At 56.3% G+C, this 13,947-nt stretch overlaps 1 protein-coding gene across 4 annotated transcripts in view; it reads right to left on the reverse strand.

Annotated features, from left to right (window-relative positions):
* Positions 1-2,434: 2,434 nt before the first annotated feature.
* Positions 2,435-13,947, reverse strand: part of FUBP3 (far upstream element binding protein 3) — a 52,279-nt gene continuing 40,766 nt past the window's right edge. For 3 of the 4 annotated variants that reach the window (XM_011370040.2, XM_023536528.1, XM_023536530.1), the window contains 7 exons: positions 10,713-10,873; positions 9,862-9,935; positions 9,475-9,555; positions 9,176-9,252; positions 6,245-6,316; positions 4,834-4,961; positions 2,435-3,758 (listed from right to left, as the gene is read on the reverse strand). In XM_011370040.2, coding sequence (XP_011368342.1) covers positions 3,750-3,758; positions 4,834-4,961; positions 6,245-6,316; positions 9,176-9,252; positions 9,475-9,555; positions 9,862-9,935; positions 10,713-10,873 — 602 coding nt within the window. In that variant the 3' untranslated portion in view covers positions 2,435-3,749. The remainder of the gene's footprint in view (positions 3,759-4,833; positions 4,962-6,244; positions 6,317-9,175; positions 9,253-9,474; positions 9,556-9,861; positions 9,936-10,712; positions 10,874-13,947) is intronic. The other variant, XM_023536529.1, reaches the window with a different exon arrangement.

The raw sequence follows: 13,947 nt of genomic DNA on the forward strand, positions 1-13,947 counted from the left end.
GCCCCCAGGACAGAGGCCAGCAAGGATTCCCATTGTCCGAATGGTTTATTTTCACTTCCCTTTCCTCCCCACACAAGATGCAGACCCAGGGCCAGCACCCCCTGTGGAATCGAGTGTCAAGCCACTTTCTGGCCATTAATCTCTGAGAATCTGTCAGGACCATTTGCATTAGCCCATCTTAAAAACTCCCAGCTGGGCCCCAGTGGGCCAAAAGTGGGGCTCAGGAAACCATGTCGCTGTAGCCAGCTAGAAGCTGAGTCTCCATGATGTCCCAACGTCCTCTCTTGGACCAGGCCCTGCAATGTGCCATCTGTGCCCCAGCCAACTCTACCGTGGGGCTGTAGGACATCATGGATGGTCATCATTTGAGAGGGACACTGGAAAGATGCCTCATGAGAGGTCAGGGATATCGATGGAGGCATACTGGCTAGAGAACTCCCCACCCCCAGCCCAAGCTCTTGGGTGGGCTGGGAACAGCCCAGCTGGGTCCTTGAATAGTGAACTTGGGCAGCTGGCAGAGACCAAGTGTGCACATGTGGTGGAGGGTGGGAGGCGGGGCAAGAGCTATGAAGATAGACTGGGCACCGGCCCCGCCCCCACCTCCTTAAACACACAGACTGTCCTTTCAGTGATGACCATGCAGCTTTCCTAATGGAACACAATCGCTGAACTTGGTACATTTCAAGCACTTTAGCCTTCCAGGACACCAGACTGCTGATGAAAACCATCTTCCGTGGGCGCCATGTTAATGAGAGGCCAAATTTCATATGCTTGCAAACTTTCCCCCCTGCCTCCTGCTGTATTACACCCCACCTACCCCCCCTCAATAAAAGGTTGCATCAGAGAGAGAGAGATTTCCATAATTTATAGTATGGGCATTTCACTGGGGACAAGCGCTAATCTGTACTTACCGATACATTTAAGAAAATGCATCCTCCCGCAAGCCTGCACCATTTATGACTCTTGGCACAAACCGCAATGCTCAGTCTTCAATTAAGGGACACCTTAGGGTTCATTATCACACAATCGCTCCTTGTGAACCATGCCAAATGCTGTTTTGGCACAGAGCTTGGAAGATGAATTAGAAGGAAGTCTTCTCTGTAATGCCTTCTCCCTAATTCCCATCCCCATCATCAGCGTTTATGCCTCCTCTTGGTTGACCCCCTCCTTCTTTTCAAGTGGCTTTTACTATTCAATTTCTCAACGTCAAACTCGATTCTCTGGAGGTGTAGTTAAAGATGCCCCATCTCCTTTTTGTCTTCCGGCTCTCAACAGGCCTCGGAATGGCTGCAGATGGGCTGCTCTCCACACCCCTTTTTGGCCTAAAGGAGCCACAGATGCTTTTTTTCCCCTCCTTTTAGAGGTTGGGGTAGAAAAAAGGGACCAGAACTGGAGGGACGGACGCACACGCACATGACCCTTAAGGACACAGTTCTAAACAGGATCTTAACAGCAGTGCGCATCTAAATGAAGAGATGACGCACGTGTAAAGCCAGCAGCAGAGGCAGGGCATGTTCATATATTGAAGTAGAAAGCTGAGCCCAAAGCCAGTTGCTTCCAGCGACAGGAAGAGGAGGAAAAAAGGCTGGTCTTTATTCCTCAATATTCCTCTAGTCCAGGGACAGTGGAAGGCTGGTCTTTATTCCTCAATATCCCTCTAGTCCACGACCCACACTGTCATGGCATGCATGTCCTGAAACCAGAGGACCCTCCAGGATTTAAACCTGTGGGTAAGGACACCCGCTTTATGTTTCCTTAATGAAAACAACAAAACGAGCACCTCTGCTGGCACTTTCCAGCTCTCCCAGCAACCTAGTGTCCCACAGTGGACACAGGGCTGAAGAGAGACCGAATGCCACTTACAACACAGCCACAGGCTGAGCGCTGGGGACAGGGTGGGAGTGCGTCACAGGCAGCTGCAGCCAGAGAAATGCCTGCCAGGCAACTGTGGAAGGTGGCGGCCGCGCTAGGCCCAGACCACCTGAGGTCCTAGGTTCGTGGGTGGGCGTTGGGGAAGCGTGTGGAGGGACGAGGGGGGCACGCCGACTCAGTGACGGGACCATGGGCCGACCCGGCTGCACGGCCGATCGCCTCTTCATCCTCACACCCTTAAATGGATCTTCCGGCTCCGCTCACAATGACAGCGCCTCCGCCTGAGGAAACTGTTATTGACTTCTCCGTGTCACACCCACGTCAAGAGACGCTTAGATGTGACAGGTAAGAGGGGCTGACGGTAATCAAGGCTCTCAAGTCAAACTGTCAAATTATACAAAGCCATTAAAATAAAATTAGCTTAACGAAGTAGCTAGCAACCTAGGTTGTGTACCGAGTCAGGCTGATCAGCTAAGAACCGCGAGAATCCTCACTTTGTATTTCGGGGGGTGGGGGCGGGGGCAGAGGGAGACGAGCAAATGGAAACCAAACAGACTACAAATACTTTGCCCACAAGATGTCTTGTGGAAATTTTATTATATAGAGTGTAAAATGAATTGTCAGTCAAATAAAAAGAACACTTTTTTTTAAACAACATGCATAACAATTTCCAACTGCCTTTTTTAATAGTTAGACATTTCAAGCATTATAAAGAAAATAAGGAGAAAAAACCAGAAACTGTTAACGTCAGTACATTTCAAACGGAATGTCCCTCAGGTCAATTAAAAATGCAAGAAAAAATAGCTTCGATTCCGTTTTTCCTTTAAAAATACATGTTATCTGTACAAGATACACTACAGTAAACATTGGAAATCATTATCCCTTTTATTAAATCAAAATTATTTAATTCATAATTGTGGTTAATACTAGATTTCTTCATCTAGTTAATTTGACAATTAAAAAATATTTAAAAGAAAAAAGCAAAGAACACCTTGGAATTAAAAAATAGCTACTACACTTTGACGTGGTTTAATGTTCCACAGTGTTTGTTAAAAGTTATATTGATTTCTTTTTAATATTAAAAATAACAGTATTTATATTTCTGAGAGAACAGAGAAAGGTTTTTTGTTTTGTTTTTAAAACAAGCTTGGAGGTCTTAGATACAGAATTGCAACCGGTAATGGAGACATGAAAAAAACGTATGCTAAACACATGACACATTTTTATATTACCCTTTAGAACTCTAGAAATTATACAAACCCTATAAAATGCCCCCTCCCGATCCCTGTTGGACAGCAATACAATGATCTGTCTCAATTCAGAATTCACATAATTAATTACAATACATAATAGTTGTTTTTTAAAAAATGCAATAAAACCAGACAGCCAAGATACAAGAAATTAGAAGTAAAACACTTAATGAATTTACACATTTAAGAATATTTAAATACTGTTTAAAAATTTTTTAAAACAATTTGTTACATACCACCTAAGACTTCCAAGCCACTTTCTGTTGCAACAGAAAAAAACTGTAAATAAAAAGACATGCAAAACAAAACAGGCCACACCAGGTTGAAATGTCACGCTCTGAGGCACATCCTGGTGCCTGGATTTGCAGCTATTGCTCCAAAAAAGAATCCCAGAGCTTCCAAGTTTGAAATAACAAACAAAAATAATGAAACAAAAATTATCAGCAATTTTTAGTAACTAATTTCCCGATTTTTAGAAAAATTCTGTTAATCTAAATATAGTGTTTCACAGAACAAAACAAAGGCTCTTCATCAAATGCTTTGAAAATCTAAAAACCTCTGTTACAAATAGGTTTTCGCTCGCGATGATTTGGGGGGTGTGGGGTGGAGAAGCCGCAGGTCACTGTCCTACTGTTCCTGCGGAAGGAAGGGGGCAGAAGTTAGCCTGTGGTGGCGAACTCTCAAGTGCCTGTCTTGGGTCTGGGGCTCAGCCTGTGGGAGGTGACAGGTCACCCTCCCCACTCTGGCTCCACGGCAGCTGACACGTAACAAGCAGCCAGTGTCTCAGCACCTTTCCCGGGCTTCAGAAGCCCCGGCCCTGAGGCCTCTCTTCTGTCGGGGACACTGGGGAGGAGAGAGGGCAGTGAGCTGCAGGGGGCACTGGCGGGGAGAGAGGGGAGTGAGCTGCAGGGGACACTGGGGAGGAGAGAGGGCAGTGAGCTGCAGGGCGCACTGGCGGGGAGAGAGGGCAGTGAGCACGCAGCGCTGCTCCTCCGTCGCCCACCAGCCCGGGCATCTCGTTCTGCTGCGCCTAGGCACAAACGGCCGATTTGGCAGTGAGATGGCCAACCAGCTTGAGGTCCAGGGCCTCTGATAAGTCACATGCTGTCCCCAGGGACTGGACCTGGCCTCAGGTCACCCGAAACACGCCCTGTGGGAGCATTTGGCCCTCTTCCCATTAACAGGAAATCTGTTTTTGGCCTTGGCCTGGACAGAGCCCTCCAGGCCTCCGTGCAGGATGAGGACCTGGCGCTCTGCCCTGCTCCGCCTTCCGAGGGTATGGGCTGGCCTGGCTCCCGCCACCCCTCACTGCTGACCAGGGGCGGGGGTGACAGCCTGGCCATGCCACCCTCTTCAAGAACAGTAGTGGGGCGTGAGCTCCACAGTCCCTTCTCGCAGTGCCCAGCTTGCCTACAGTCACCTAAGCTTGGCACTCTGATTTACAGTTGGGGACACAGTCCAGAGGAGAAACAGTGCCACTTGGCACATGACCTGGATCTGAGGGAAGACCAGGCCCTCCATTGGAGGGGTGGCCCAACTGCCCTCTCTCGCGTGGGCCAAAACTTGTTCTCTCTGGGGCGAGGAGGGGGCCAGGATGGCTGCAGCCCTCCGAGCTGTCCCTCCATGCCTGGGGTCAGATGGACAGAGGTCTTGGGAGGAGGGGACCGGGGCTGGGCTGGGAGGTCTCGCAGTGCTCGGCCTGGCTACACACCTGGCTGTGGGCCTGGGCCTGCCCTAGCGTCTGCCCATAGAAAGCGACCTGCTGTCTGTAGTACTCCGCCCAGGCCATCGTGTAGTCTGGCGGGGAGCTGGCCTGAGGAGCGGCACTGGCGGCGTGACCTGAAGGCCAAGGAAACGAGGGGTTAGCAGGAGCAGACGCACGCAGGGCAGGTGAAGGACACTTGGAGGGTCCCTTTCCAAAGACTCTGAGGCGTCTGGAACAAGCGCCTGATGCGCTCCCCATCTGGACGGCACTGGAGGAGGCGACGCTGGGCAGGGTGCACGGCCCGGCCCGGGCGCTGGCTGCAGAAAGTGCGGTTAGCCTGTCGTTGCCCGGTTAGCCTGTCGTTGCTGTGCAAGGCCTCCCAGTGTCTTCTCTTCAGAGCCACAGTCTGCGTCTGCCTGCCCTGCCTGCCCTGCCTGCCTGGTCAGGGAGGGAGGGAGGAGGAGGGAGGGAGGAAGAAAGGGGGAAGGGAGAAAGGGATGGAGAGAGCGAGCGAGAGAGAACAGAGGGAGAGAGAGGGAGGGCCTGGCTGGGGTGCCTGGCACCCGCACCAGGCATCAACCCCACGGAGGGCTGCAAACGTGGGCCTGCGTGTCTGGGGGCCTGGACTGGGAGGTCTGGGGAAGACCGGGCACCTGGACCTTTGTCAGGCGCTCGAGGTGACCCCAAACGGCAGGATGAACTTTCTTTGCCAGCCTTGGACCTGAGCTCTTCCAACCAGCAAGTAACATCTCAGACAAGAGTCGCGAGAAACGCCTCTTCCCACAACTCCAGAACGCCCTCCTGGTTCAGCGGTTTTGGTTATAAACACAGAAGATTTAGTACTAATTTAAACGATTCACCTGAACTTATTCGGTTGTTGTTAGCCTTTTTGCTCCTCTTTTTAAAAAGACCGACTTTGTTTCTGGCACAGTTAAGAAAATGAGCTTACTCAAGAAAAACATCTGAGCACCCGCTCCAGCTCGAGGCTCTGTTCCCTGAGAGATGTTCCAACATCTCTCTCGTCTTCACCTGCCCTGAAATGGCCAAAAAGAGCCGGCGGTGGAAAGACAGGGAACAGGACACCGGCTGGTCTGCATCCTGGCCGCATGGTTCTAGAGGGGACCCAGGCAGCGGTCCCCAGTGCCCTTCCCCTCTGGCTGAGGCAGCACACCCACCTCCAGGCCCTGTGGAGTCCTGAGGGGGAGGTAACGGGGAGGAGGGAGGAAGGTGAAGCCCAAAGGCAAAGGCTACTCCGCGTCTGACACAGAGGGGCAGAGGGAGACAAAGGTGAGCACTGAGACCGAGTCACACAGGCACATGTGGAAGAAAGAATGGTGACAGGGGCCATGGACCGTGAAGTCTGCGGGCTCGGGAGCTGTGACCGGGGCCTGCCTGTCAGGAAGGCCGCCGCACTCACTCTGTTTTCTGTAATAGTCTTCCCAGGCCTTGCTGTAGTCGGACTGGCTGCTCTGCGGCTGGCTCTGCTGGCCTGTGCGAAGAACACAAAAGCAGTCAGGCCTCGGGCCGCCTCGGCCCCCAGCCCAGCCACTCCGGGCCGCACGCGGCTGCACTGCGCTCGCTCGCTCGCCCTGGCCACTACTGTCCAGCCCGCGCAGGCCCTGTGGCCTGGGAAGAAGGCAGCAGCGGGCTGGTGGAGGGGGTGATGCGTCAACGCCCAGGAGGGCTGGGGGGGAGCATGCGGTGAGAGCCCCTCTCCCCTCGCGGCGGGGACTGGGCAGACTGCTGCCGCCCCAGGACAACTACCCAGCACAACGACAAGGAGCAGCCGCGAGCCCATCAGACGGTGGGCAGAGGCCGACGCCCCGACAGCCAGACCGACTAGCCCCTGGGATCAGCCTTCAAAAGGGACACGGTCCAAATGGCACCGGGTACTCTCTACCTGGCCCTTCTGTTCAGAGACTGGCAGCTTCACCTCTGGAGCAAACATGAGGGGGACAGTCCAGAGACTGTGCTCAAGGTGCCGACAACTACGAGGCCCACGGTCAAGGGCTGACGGCCACAACAAGCCTCTGATGCAATCCAGCCTCCTGCCTTTTGGGGTAGGACAAAGGAAAGGACGTGGCCTTGCTCTCGCCCCCCTCCGCACCCCCGCGTAAGTGGCGGGAGCTCCCTAAGTGACAAGGGCAGTAAAGACAGGTGGCGGGGGAGTGGGGGGCAGAGCAGCCGCTGCCTGCCCAGGCACACAAAGAGCTGAAAGACAACCGAGGACAAGCGGGGACCTTGCTTTCTGCCAAGGTCGGGCCAGGGCCGTGTCCACCTGTTAAGGCCCCTTCAGTGTCTTCGTGTTAGAACCGCGTCTGCAGTAGCGTGGACGCGCAAGCGGACACGCTTCACGGCCATGTGTCCTCCCCGCTGGTGAATGCCTGGACGACTGAGGACAGCCCTGGTGTGGGGCTGGGGAGGGAACATGGCGGGGAGGGGTGCAAAAGAAGACCCTCTCCTCCCTCTGCCGCCAAGACAGGACGAGGCCAGACCAGGACGCTAAGAGCAGAAGGATCCGGTTTGGGGGAAGGCTGGGCGTGAGGGATGCGGCAGCAAGGCCTCTCCCCTCAGACATGGAGGGTGTGGGCGAGCGAGATTCTCCTTACAAACAAGACTCCACTGACCAAAACAAATTCTCAATTCTCGACTCCCCCGAATAAACTGACAAAGCTCAGCATCACGAGACGGAAGCTGGTGAACAGGGGCAAAACCCTAGGCGTTTCCTGTTTCTGGCTCCTCCCGCCTGCCTCTGCCAACTCCTCCGGGCCGTCTGGCCGCAGGCGGGCAGGACCGCGTCCCCCCAGGGTCTGTGCCTCATGGAGAAAGACCTGTCCCCCTGGGCTTCAGCATAAAGACTCCCCAGTCAAAGGCCTCTCACAGGTCCTGTCTGGGACAACTGGACAAATGCAAACTTGATCCACAACACCTTACATCTTGGGGGCGCCCTATGATGGGATGGGAACAGGAGGACATGACACGCAAGCAGGCTCTGGGATAAAGCGTGCCCAGTGAAACGGGGATGCAGAATCTAGGTGGTGTGCAGGAGTTCACGGTGAACTTCTTTAGAACATTCTATATGTGTGAGACGTTCCATAAGAAAATGTTTGGAAAGAAGAAAAAAATACAACCATGCAATTTCAGAGTTCACGGTTACTTCAGAAATCAAATCCAAGCCCTTCATTTCAAAGATGACAAAACAGCCCAGAGAAGGTCAGAGAAGGTGACTGTGTCTGAGGCTGCACAGCAGCAGCCTCCAGACCCCCCAGGGAGCTCATCTAGCTGTGACCTTGACCAGGGCCCTGGGGAAGGAATGCTCAGCCAGCACTCTGCCCAATGGGCAAGGGGGAGCACGCCAGACCCCGGGCTGAGTCCCCGTGAGCAAGGCCGTGAGGCCTGTCCTGCAGCCTGGTGTGCAGGACACACAGTGCAGGGCTGAAGGCCGCCTTCCACACGCGGGCGGGCGGGCCCTTGGGATGGTCGGAGTAACCCAAGGTCAGGGTTTGGCCTGGTGTTTGCAGGCTACGCAAGACGGGCTCCCCAGCAGTGAAACTCAAGAAAGACTCCTATAGCTAACATGGGGGCAGGGGAGAGGGGAGTGGGAAGTAGTGGGGAGAGGGCTGTAGGGAGTGGGGAGCGGGAAGCGGGGAGCGGGCCTGGCGCCCACAAGAACCTCCGCTGTTACACTTTCTCAGCAGAGCTGGTTCTTTAATTGTGCGCTTTCCGAGAAGTTCGGGAGAGAGAAGGAGCCCCTGTCCAGCCAGGATGGCCTGGACAGAGGACAGGGAGGTGGTCATCCTGAGGCCAGAGGAGGGGAGTGGGAAGGGCCCCAGCCAGCAGGGGCAGGTGGGGGGGGGGAGGGATGGTGGGAAGGGACAGGGACGCCTGGGAGAGCAGGGTGGGGGCAGAGCTGTGGCCGGAGGGAGGGGGGCTCAGATCAAACCACACCTTCCCACGCCCCGCAGGCCTTACTGACCCATTCTTGAGGAACAAAAGTGACAAGCCCACAGCACTGAAGACAGAGCAGATGGGACAGAAAAGTGCGAGAAGGTGGGCCAGGAGAGCACGGGGCCCGCTGGAGGCGGTGCCGTTTCACAGCCGCCGCCCGCTGTGCACGAGCTCTCTCCGCTCTCCCCGCTCTCTCCGCTCTCCCCGCGTGGGGCCCGTGCGGGGCCTGCTGCGGGCTCTCGATGCCCATGCCTGATGCCCCGAGAGGCTGCCTGACACCTCCGGGAGAGGGTGTCCCAGGCCTGGTGGCCAGAAGCTGGAACAGAGCGCTGTAGGCCCAGCAGCCCCTCTGCCGTTCCGTGGGGGCGTGCACAGTCCCACCTGACGCCACGAAACTCACCTGGGACTTGCTGTGTGGGCTGCTGCCACGCCTGGTAGGTGCTGCCCCAGCCCTGGGCGAGAAAGGCCGGAGGACCGCTGTGCAGGAGAAAAGAGCCAGCTGTCCCAGTGCTTGTCACACCCCCTCCTCACCGGGGCGCACCTCCCGCCATCGCCCTGTCTCTTCGCTGCTCACCGCCACCACCCCCCTCCGCCCCCCGCCCCCCGCCAGGCAAGCCCGCTGGTCCTCGCTGGCACTGGCCAGGTGACCGCGACCCAGTCCCCACAGAACCATGTGGGGAGTGAGGGCAGGGCACCGACCTCACAGGGGCGCTGTGGGGGTTTCCGTTCACTTTAGCAGCCATGTTCGGGAAGCACCCTGAGCTCCGGGGAGGGAAGGTGCTGAAAGACAGCGGAAAACAAAGCCAAAGCCTGAGGACCCGCCCAAAGCTTCTGCAAACATCTCCGGCCCCTCGGCCCCAGGGCGGTGAGCTCCCCTGGGGGATGCTGGCGGGGACCAGAAGACCCTCTGTCCTCCGGGAAAGCTCTCACCCCAGCGAGCCACAGACTGGCGAGAGATAAAGATGAGTCCCGCCCGCACCCAGGATTGTGGGCTTTTGGCCGACACTCCCGGGAAACAGCTGGAAAGGAGGCCCTCTTGGGAGAGAGAGTGGGAGAGAGGGAGGGAATCTTCCCGAAGCGACTCACGTTTGATGAGGTGCAGCAGGGGGCTGGCTGAAAGGGCTCTGTCCAAAGGCTCCAGGTGCTCCAAGACCGGCACCCTGTCGTGGCAGAGGAGGACTCTCAACCGCCTGTCACATGCACCTCTGCCCTCTGCCCAGGCCCCCCCAAGGCAAACCACAGCTTTCGGGGAGACAGTCAAGCGAAGTAAAGATACCCTATGGCACTCACACTAGCCTTCCTTCCCCACAGCGGACTTGATTTGCAGAAATGGCTTCTGCCCCTCGAGTGACCGATACCACCACACAGCCAATACTGGCACCACCACATTTGCCCTAGCATGTCACCCTGGGGTTAGGGACCAACCTGCTTGACTCTCCCGTCAATTTAGGCTGGCCCACGGCTCTTTCTGCCATTCTACGTCCCCTTTGAGGTAAGCAGTGGCCAATCTGTCCTCCATCAACACTCCCTTTCTTTATCTGCTTTGAGGTGCCTGAAACTAAAGCCAGAGTCAATGAAAGCTGCCTGCAGGGCTGGCCACCAGGGCAGTGCCATGGGGGTCCCAGGGCAGTGCTGGGGGACGGCTGCTGCCGCCCCAGCTGCTCATCTAAGCCTGCAGGGGACACGGCTCTGGGGCCTGAGCTGCGGTGGCCTCGGTGAGTTCTGCCAGAAGGCTTCCTTCATCGCCTCTGGGCCTGGCCCTGGTACCCTTGGGTCCCAATCTTCCCCCTCAGCAGAGCGGGAGGGGGTGCCCCCACATGATGTGAGCACTGAAAGGCACAGGAAGTACAAGGTTCTAGGGAAAAACAGGTACCTTGGACATCCACCAGAAAACCCAGCCATTAGTAAGCCGGGTGGGGAAAGGGCCTTGTACGTACGCCAACTTTCTCATCTATGAGATGTCTGGCCACCTCGATCTGCTGGGGAACCCCCCGGATGGTGAATACTCGCAGGCTGGGGTCGGTGTTGGGAGGGGGGTTCCGCTGAAGCTCCACGTGCGCTCCCGACTGCTGGTTTATGCTTTTGATGTTCTCACCCCCTGCAGATGGGAGGACACGAGATGAGGATAAGCAACAAGTACGGTGAACCCCAGGGCCCTACGGAACACTCCAGAAGGGGAGAGAAGGGCATTTTCCGCACTCGGCACTCGCCGGAGGGGTGAAGTCCTTCCTGTTCACCTCGGGCAGGCTCTAACAAACCCAGGGCCCTCCCGTTGGCAAAAACCAGAACCGGAACCTTCTCTCTGGTCAGGCTGAGGCCACAGACACCACCGAGTGGCACCTGCTGGTTTTCGTCTCCGTGTCCTCAGTAGGGGCCTGGAGTGGCTCGGAGATTTGCGCCACCAGGGCACCCGCCCAGCCGGAGGCCTCGGCCCAGGGAAGGCGCTCCGTCCTTCTCAGCACGAGAATGGCGACCTGACGGCCCCTCCATGGTACAATGGGGCCTTCAGCTCCAGCACGGCCACCGCGCTGCTGCTCTCCCTCCCTCCACGGGTCAAACAGACGGCCACAGCCCCCAACAATGCCCGGAGCCCATGTGGGCCTTTAATGTCCCATCTTGTCACTTCTCAAGTCCCTGCCTCCTCTGAGGGCGGGCCAGGGCTAGACAGAGGCAGTGATGGGGGTCGCAGGGGCCGGGGTGGAGCTGGCTCTGGCTCGGACATTTAGTTGGACTCTTTGAAAGACCTGTGAGAGTCCCAGTCTCTTAATGAAATTTGCGTAACAAAAGCTCCACCGGCCAAACAATGGTTTGATTCTTCTTTTGAAATTTCACACAATTTACGAGAATCAGCTCTGCTCGATTAAGGGGGAGCCAGAACACAAGGAAAACGTGTAGCGTCCACAAAACTGGAAAATGACAATCTTGTGGAAAATCCGGTGCAGGGAACCAGGGAGCCCCCACTGATCAAAAACGACAACTAAAGGCCAGCCTCTGTGTCACTCCTCACCGCCCAGAGTCGAAACTAACCCCACATGACACCTGTCATTTCCCTGTATCATGTCCACAATCCTCTATACACTCTACCCTGCCCTCCATCTCCACTGCGGAAGGCCACAGCTGAACGGCCCGTCAAGGAGGTGAGTAGGGGACACCCCGTCCTCTCGATGGGACTCCGCAAGGGTCAGAGGCAAAGCGGTAGCCTGGGCCCAGCTGTCCTTCCAGAAGGCGGTGCGAGCAGCCCTCACCCTCTGGGGAGGAAACCAGAGAGCGAGCGAGGACACTTGGGTAACGCCCTGTTCAACGTCGCTTGGGTGTTATGTCAGCTGAGTTCAGGACGGTTTTAAATTTAAAACCAAATTAAAAAGATGTCGGCAGACCAAAGCCTTGTGTGCACGATTTTCTTAAAAGTTCTGCGACAGTTGAAGAACAGTGTCCCTGTGTTCTGCCTCGAGCAAACACGCTTGCCTTGGGGACGGCACCGAGCAGCACAGGAAGTCCCTGGCAGCAACCACCGCCCTTTATTCACAGGGCGCGGACTTTCTCTTCTTGCGCCATGAAAGCTGGCAGCTCCGCTCCTCAGCAACAGCGTTTTGGGGAGCACAGAAGAGCCATGACCCACCCAGCACCCGGAGGACTCCTCCCAGACCCGCCCTGACGCCACCTCGTTCCGGGGCCAGAGCACAGAGGGCGGGCGCGTCGGAGACTGAGACCCCACGGGTGCCACACGAGTCCCGCCCCATTCCCGTGGGCACAGAGACCAGCAGCCCCACAGCAACTCTTCCCTGAGGCCCCGAGCGCATGCTGATGAGGTGGGGAGGCCCCACAAAACTGCATGGGGCCGGAAGGAGTTAATTTAAGTTCATCTTCCTTCAAAATGAGGTCACCAGCTTGGCACATGGTGGCTGTCTATAGACTCATTCAGCAGCCTGCTCCATTCCCCCACCTGATGGGGGACAGAAGCGACCCACCAGTGGCCCCCCGGCTGGATGTGAAATCGTAAAGCAATTAATCAAACCTGCTAAAAGGCCCGGCTGACAAGAGCAGGGATGGCCACACTATCTGTCACCACTGCGGTATTTATCATGGAAATCCGGCAGGGGCCCGGGGGGCGCAGCGTCTGTGCGAGGGCTGGAGCAGGGGAGCAGGGCCTGACTGCGTGTGGCTCCCTCTCCCCTCTCGCTGGCTCCCCCTCACCCACCAGCCTTTCCCAAGGAGGAGGAGTGGGCATACCCAGCCCTCTGCGGGGGGGTACAGAAAGCCCCACCTCCCGCCAACAAAACTTTTCCTGGGCTTCTCAAGGCTGGGACTTGAGCGATGGACACAGTATCAGTCACTGCTCCCTCTGGGAATCACTGGGGATGACTTTGCAGAAGGTAAGCTATGAGAAGCTGTCCTGGGAACACAGAGGATTCAGTGACTACAAGGACTGTCACAGGGAAGAGGGCCAGGCTCCGCCAGTGTCTAGAGGAGACACATGTTCACATGAAAACCTCGCAGACAAAAGGGCTCTCGCAAGGCACAGAAACCTAGCTCTGAGCTCGACCTACAGGCGTCAGCTGGACTTACTCTCACGACAGCCAAGCCGTCGGCGTGGGTAGTGTCTGACCTGCCATAGCTAACAATATCCACGAAACACTCATCAGCGTGGACACTCTGCTAGGAAATTAAAACAAACCTACGTTGTTCCCACCACCTGAGATTATTCATCTAAAAGGCGATACAGATCCAGATGAACACTATGGAAGAGCACAGAAACCCGCTGTCCGGGGCAGGGCCCGATGCAGACTCTGGGAGGAGCGAGAGAGGGTCAAGAGGGAGCCCTACCCTGCACTCCCTCGCGCGAGGGGCTGCGGTGGCCTTGGCCTTCAGTGGTGGAGACAGTCCCAAACCAGGCTCCGTGGAATACGAGTCACCTCTGACAGCTAAGAGGTGGCTGGAAATCACGGAAACTGGAGAAACTGTGAGGAGACTTATTTACTCAAACATAACACTTAGCTCCACATGGACCGCCCCAGCTGACAGCGGGGCTTGGCCTGGAGCGCACAGGGGAGCACAGCCTGCCGCTGGGGGAGGGGAGGGGCCCGTGGGCCGCAGGCGCCTTCCAGCAGCATTTCTCAGTCCCAAGGCCAGCCCAGATGAACAAGCCGGAGCGGCCTCGAAATCGGCCTGCTC

The sequence above is a fragment of the Pteropus vampyrus genome, unplaced genomic scaffold (genome assembly GCF_000151845.1).
Source record: "Pteropus vampyrus isolate Shadow unplaced genomic scaffold, Pvam_2.0 Scaffold158, whole genome shotgun sequence".
Lineage (NCBI taxonomy): Eukaryota > Metazoa > Chordata > Mammalia > Chiroptera > Pteropodidae > Pteropus > Pteropus vampyrus.